The 6,751-nt window shown below is 33.1% G+C and overlaps 1 protein-coding gene across 2 annotated transcripts in view; it reads right to left on the bottom strand.

Moving 5' to 3' along the window:
• N4BP2L2 (NEDD4 binding protein 2 like 2) overlaps nt 1-6,751 on the bottom strand; it is a 69,191-nt gene that overhangs the window by 50,959 nt on the left and 11,481 nt on the right. For both annotated transcript variants that reach the window (XM_035003570.1, XM_035003569.1), the window contains 3 exons: nt 6,048-6,172; nt 2,202-2,290; nt 1,732-1,808 (listed from right to left, as the gene is read on the bottom strand). In XM_035003570.1, coding sequence (XP_034859461.1) covers nt 1,732-1,808; nt 2,202-2,290; nt 6,048-6,172 — 291 coding nt within the window. The remainder of the gene's footprint in view (nt 1-1,731; nt 1,809-2,201; nt 2,291-6,047; nt 6,173-6,751) is intronic.

Raw genomic sequence — 6,751 nt, 5'->3', positions numbered from 1 at the left:
GGACTTGATCCTGGGACTCCGGGATCAAGTCCCGCATCGGGCTCCCTGCTCGGCAGGGAGTCTGCTTCTCCCTCTAACCCTCCTCCCTCTCATGCTCTCTGTCTCTCATTCTCTCTCTCGCAAATAAATAAAATCTTAAAAAAAAAAAAAAATTAAAAAAAAAATAAAATAAAAAAATAAAATAAATAAAAAAAGGAAGTTATGGCTGCACAACTCTGTGTATGTACAGTTGACCCTTGAACAAGATAGGTTCAAACTGTGGCAGGTCCACTTACATGTGGCTTTTTTCAACAAATATAGTCCAGTAAAAAAGCCACATGTAAGTGGACCTAGGAGGGCACTTGGTGTAATGAGCACTGGGTATTATATGCAACTGATGAATCACTAAACTCTACCTCTGAAACCTAATAAAACACTGTATGTTAACTGATTTAATTTAAATAAAAAAAAGTAAATATAGCATAGTACTGTAAATGTACTTTCTCTTCCTTATGATTTTCCTAATAACAATTTCTTTTCTCTAACTTACTTGATTGTAAGAATATGGTATATAATACAGGTAACATACAAAATAGGTATTAATCAACTGTTTATGTTATCAGTAAGGCTTCTGGTCAACAGTAGGCTATTAGTGGTTAAGATTTTGGGGGAATCAAAAGTCATCATCAAAAATGGACTCAAAAATCCATTATCTGTGGATTTCCAAGGCAACTGCACTGAAAACCATAAATTGTAAACTTTTAATGCATAAAATGTAAGGTATGTGAATTACGTTTCAAAGTTGTTAGGAAAAGCAGAGAGGGAGAATAAAAACAAAGAAAAAGAGTCAGGAAAACCAGTGACATGAGGGGAAAGGGACAAAGGTAAACACAAATCGAAAGCCAGGGCTGAAAGTAATAAAAGTCCATAATCTCTCACCACAAATTTTGAAATCTAAAAATGGTCTGAAAATTCATTGATTCATATGGCAGCAAAATCTAACCAAACCTATACTCATTTGGCAGCACAATGTATATTTTAATCTAATAGTTTACTCAGAACGAACATTAGATTATGTAGAATCTTTCTTATCTAATTAGAGGACTAGTAGTGATTTGCCACAGAAAAAATAAGATGTGTGATTATGACATGCTGCCCCAAACTCGGCTAGGGGTATTATGACTCTGTATATGTACCATATTACCTTTCTATTAAAAAAACAAACAAACAAAAACAAACCCTGAATTCTAAAACACACTGATTACAAGGATTTTGGATTATGAATCTACAGATTATGAATCTGTAGTAGTAAAGATGGAAAAGAGAAAGACGATGAAAGCCCCAGGTAAAAAGGTAATGGGAAGAAAAGTTTGAAGGGCAATGCAGGTAAGTGGTCTGCTGAAAACCAGAAGGAAAAGTTCTAACTTTTCCAAAGTGTTCTGGATTTCCACTAGCATTCAATGAACACAAAACAATGTAGGAATTTACATATGAAAAAATAACACACACACTTAACAAGGAAAATTTAATAAAACTGACCAAGGCAAGGTACCCTAAGAACCCTTAAATTTAAGTCAATGTTCCTCTTGACAGAAAGTTGAGTAGTAGTCCCTATTCACAAACAGCAAACATGACAAGCAAAAGTTAGTAAATAGTAAAGAAACTGTGTAAAGGAGAAGAGAAAGAAAAAAAGATAAAGACTCAAAAAAATTTTTCAAAGATAAGGATTCAAAAAAAATTTGAGTGCCTTACTTTTCTAATTCTTCAGGATCAAATTTCCACCAAGTTTCAGGTTCATGAAACTCTACTCTGTATCCTTTTCCTATGGCCTACACAAAGGAAAGGAAGAAAACAAAAACCCAGAGAATACTTCTTAAAGTAAAAAAGAAGGCAGATAAATAGAAGTTTCATTTAGACAATACTTCTAAATTTGTTTGACCAAGAAACATTTTACTTTTAAATAATATGTCCACAAAAATGTTAAGACCACATAACCGGACAATTTCGAATTACTGTCTTCAAGTCCAGGCAAAACTAACAAGATGAGCATATTTCTTAGTAAGTACCAATCCCAGTTTTTTAAAAACTAAGTTAACGAACACACCTCTCTAGAAAACAGGGACAAATGTTTATGTAATGAAGATCAAAGTAACCAAAATTTCAGAGTATGAAAAAATGAGTTAAGAATAAAATATTAAAACTCTCTCATATCACATATTTACCATTTCCACATATGGTTTCATTTCCCAAGCTTGTGTATTAGTGTTGTCTATTATAACTGGAGATCTCCCCTGATTGATAGCTTGTTTTGCTGAAATAAAAAAATAAATTTAAAAAACAAAAACCAGAGAACTATTAGATTAAAATATACAAAATAAAACTTACACATTCATTATTAAGAAAATTTCCACATCTCTGTACTTAAAACTGAAACTATGCAATTTCCTGAGTTAGTGCGGTGAACAAAAAAAAAAAAAAAAAGACTCCACTAGATTAAAAGGGAATTAAGAGACATAACCACAGGCAATGTATATTCTCTGGACCAGATACTGGTTTTAACAATGACATTTGGGGAAAAACATTTTGTTGAACTCCCAACTAAGAAAGCTTTCAGTCTCTAGCTAACTTTGATTTATAGGAAATATATGAACAAGTTACTTAGGATACAGTCTGAGTATGAAAAGAGATGAGCCTTTACTGACATGGAAAGATGAAGACTGTTAACTGAATATGGCAAATTATAACACAATATGTAAGTATGACCTTATTTTGGTCAAAATATAGAGATCCAGGAAGAGTTACTAAATATCAAAAGTGGTCATCTGAGGGTAACGGGAATATCAGCAATCTATGCTTATCTGTATTTTCCAAAGTTTTACAATTACAAATAATGCTTCTGAAATAAAAAACTTATATACCAAGTAGCTAAGTACTACAGTTCAACTGACTTTGTAAGTACTTTTTAAGACCAGAATTCTCAAATTAGGAGCTGGGATCACATGGAAATTTTCTAAACTACATCTTCCTATCCCTTTGCCATCTCTTCCCCAAGAATCCCTGCCACAATGAGCCACTGTTAACAACAGGAGTGTGTGTACCCCTAAGTGTAAATAGACAAGAAACATAATTAAGAACCTACAATAAAATTTAAAAGGCTGAGGCAAAAGGCAATGATATAGAAGTTTTGTTGGGACTTAGAATTCAAAACACTAAGTTCTACATAATGAAAACACTTACACAGATGTCTAAGGGCAGACAGTATTCTAAAGGTTAGTTAAGTAATAATGACTATGGTGGAATACATATTTGGAGAAAATATCTCTAAATACCAAAAGAAATTTAGAATTTGGGTCATAAATAGGATATCAAGATGCTATCATCTTATGTTGCTCTATCCCCAATCATAAACTGATCAAATCTTTCATTAAAAAAAAAAACTTACTAATCCTCTTAATGTCTAATGGTTAGGCTGGCACCTCCAAGGAGAAGCTTAAGAATCAAATTAAATCTCTGATTTGCAGGAATGGGGAGATTATCCTCTTTCCATGAAAAATCATCATGCGATACCACATTCCAGTGTATTCCAGGAGGAAAGAGTTCCTAAGTAAATAATGTTTGAATACCCTAATAACGAGAGTCATTTCTTAAACAAAATAACCACCATACTCTAAGAAACAGAATGACACCTCAAAGAGGTTTTTAATTTATAGGTGGTCTAACATGAATTTAAGATTCTTCTAATAATACACATGAAGCATACAGAGATTCCCAGAATGGTAACTGGCATTTTTAAAAGTGTTCAATAAACATCTACTAAAAAGAGAAATTTAGTCCTAAGTAAGTCATGCTTATAATTTTCAAAATGTTCAATAATCACTAGTTATCATTACCTTGGAAAAATTTATGCTATACTGATAATAAAACCAGCAGTTTATCTAAACACCATTTTTTATTCAGCAAGTATAACTCACATAGCATAAACATTTATTGTAATATTCTAGGCTGGTATTGCAAAGAGAAAAAAATGTCCCATAAAACAAATTTCAGTCCACCAAAGGTATACTGTCTCTGCCCACTGCCTTTATTCATTCCACTCATCACCTACTACTATTTTCCTTAACTTTAGTCCAATAACTCTAAACATTTTTTGGAATTGCAATACCATCATTACTTGATTTACGCAGTAATGTTCCGTGGCATAATGTTCTGTGGAAAACCAATACTAGGAAACAATCTTATAATCAAACTTATTTCACATTAAACTTTTTACTCCAAAATATCCTCACTGTAATTCCTGTGAAAATTGACAATTAAAAAGAAATGCATTCATCCTGTTTTTCCTGTATATACTGTACTAAATTTAGGACAACCCTAATTGCTATTTCTAGGTGAAAGTTCTTCATTACAGAAGAATTCTAGCATGGAAGGAATGTTAGACCTAGAAAATCACCATTTTGCAACCTTTAATGAAAAGTCTCATTCAGGAAACAATTCACTGTTGGATAAAACCATTAGACATAAGATTGATAGGGAACTTGATAATGGAAGGAGTAGGCTGTCCCTTTGAAGCTATTAATCAATCTTAATATCACTAAAACTGGGATAACCAGAAATATGCTTACCAAAAAAATAAGTTGAACCTAATAAATCCTCCTGTCTAGAACTAACTTCTATTTAAGGAAATACAGGAGAAAGAAAAACAGGTTAAATAGTTACCACAAGGAAGCGAACAACCACAAAATATGGGACATTCTATAGGATAACCAACCAACTTCTGCAACAAATTAATGTTATAAAGGCAAAAAGAGGGGATAAAAAGAGGAAAGAGATTAATCTCCTTAAAAGAAACATAAAACTAAATGTACTGCCAGGACCTGGCTTGTATCCTGATTCAAAAAGAATAACTGTAAAGAAATATGTAAGACAATGGGAAATTTCATTACAGGCTGGGTATTACATGATGTCAAGGAATTGTTTGTTTTTTTGTGTTTTTTTAGGTGTGATGATGGCACTGCAATTAAATAAGATGCCATTAAGTAAAAAAAAGGTTAATTTGAAATGCATGCTATCTGATGTCTAAAATTTGCTTTAAAAACCTTAGCAAATAAAAAAAGGAGGGAGTGTTAAAACAAAAAAGATAAAAGCCAATAAGGCAAAATCTTGATAACTGATAATAATTCTGAGTGATTGGAGGTATGGGGTTCATTGTAACTTAAGTTAGATTCAAATTTTTTCACAATACAAACAATTTGTTTAATCATTAATACATTCTTCGTCTTTTAAAAAAGAACTTACTTAGTTCTAGATCAAAAGTTTTCAATCCTTATTGCAACATTAGAATATCTGGGTAACTTCCCCCAAAAATACTGGTGTTTAGATCCACTCCAGACCAACTAAACCAGAATCTCTGGGGCTAAGATTCAGGCATAAGTTTTTTCACTTTTTATTTTATTTTTAAAATTTTTTAAGATTTTATTTATTTGACAGAGAGAGAGAGACAGCTAGAGCAGGAACACAAGCAGGGGGAGTGGGAGAGGGAGAAGCAGGCTTCCCGCCGAGCAGGGAGCCCAATGCGGGGCTCGATCCCAGAACCCTGGGATCATGACCTGAGCGGAAGGCAGATGCTTAACGACTGAGCCACCCAGGCGCCTCCAGGCATAAGTTTTTTTTTAAAAGGTCCCCAGGTGATTCAAATGTGCAGTCAATTCCAGAATGAGAAAAAATTGAGAGATATAGGCCTAAAAAATGCATTATGTAGATTTTTTTGTAGAGTAATGTCAATGGGAAAAACTTTAATATTCACAGGCATTTTATTTCTAGCCTTAGAAAACATTAGCATTACTCTTAGGGAAATACCTTTTGAGAATATACAATAGTGAAGAGTTGTCTGAATTTATTCATGAGTATAAAATAAAGGATATCAAAATATCCCACACCTCTATTTTACCAGCTTATATGGGTACACTATTTACAATTTACAGCCGGTAAAAGTCAAGTTGAGAATAAAAACTCAAGTCTTCTGACTCCTAGTCAAATATTCCATCCCGGAGACTTGGCCCAAAACAAACCTCTGTTCTGGTTCCAGTCATGGGCATCACCAAGTTGATTAACATTATACCTGTACCCATCTTGATGGTGAAAATAGTCATCAGTGCTGAATACAATGCCATCACGACTCTGACCAAGCAGAATTCTGTTAATGAAAGAAATCATAAGGTGCCATTTATAAAATCTATAACCATCAAAGATAAGTCACACAGGAAAGTTTATTAAATGAATCTCTGGTACTTACCTGTAAGTATATTGCAAACAGAATAGCACAGGAGCTGAACCTTAAAAAGTTTCCAGATTTCAAGTATCACTTCACACTTAAATCTACACAATTACAGCCAATAACAAAAACTTTTTAGGTGGCATTTGTACTAAGTGGCATTTGTATTGCCACTTGTAAAAGCACTCTTCAACCAATCCCAAAATTATGTCAACTATTATCCGTGTTTTAACTTTAGTGAATTTTTATGCGGTGTCTAAAATTGCCTAAATTTAGTGCAATAAGTAACCTAAAAGGCAAATAAGCCTAAATAAGCAATTCATCTGGGGAAAACTCTATTTGACCTAAGATAGCTTTACTAAACTCATTTCCACAAAACGCAAACATATATGACCTAAAAGTGGAAGTCAGAAATAGCTTGAGACTTAAGGTTGTGAAATAACCTGTGATCCTCCAAAGTATAGTCAAACTTTAAAACTGTTAAGAGATTAACATTACTAA

The sequence above is a fragment of the Mirounga leonina genome, unplaced genomic scaffold, assembly GCF_011800145.1.
Source record: "Mirounga leonina isolate KUSES-001 unplaced genomic scaffold, KU_Mleo_1.0 Mir_127, whole genome shotgun sequence".
Classification (NCBI taxonomy): Eukaryota; Metazoa; Chordata; class Mammalia; order Carnivora; family Phocidae; genus Mirounga; species Mirounga leonina.
This window is presented reverse-complemented; position numbering and strand designations above follow the sequence as displayed.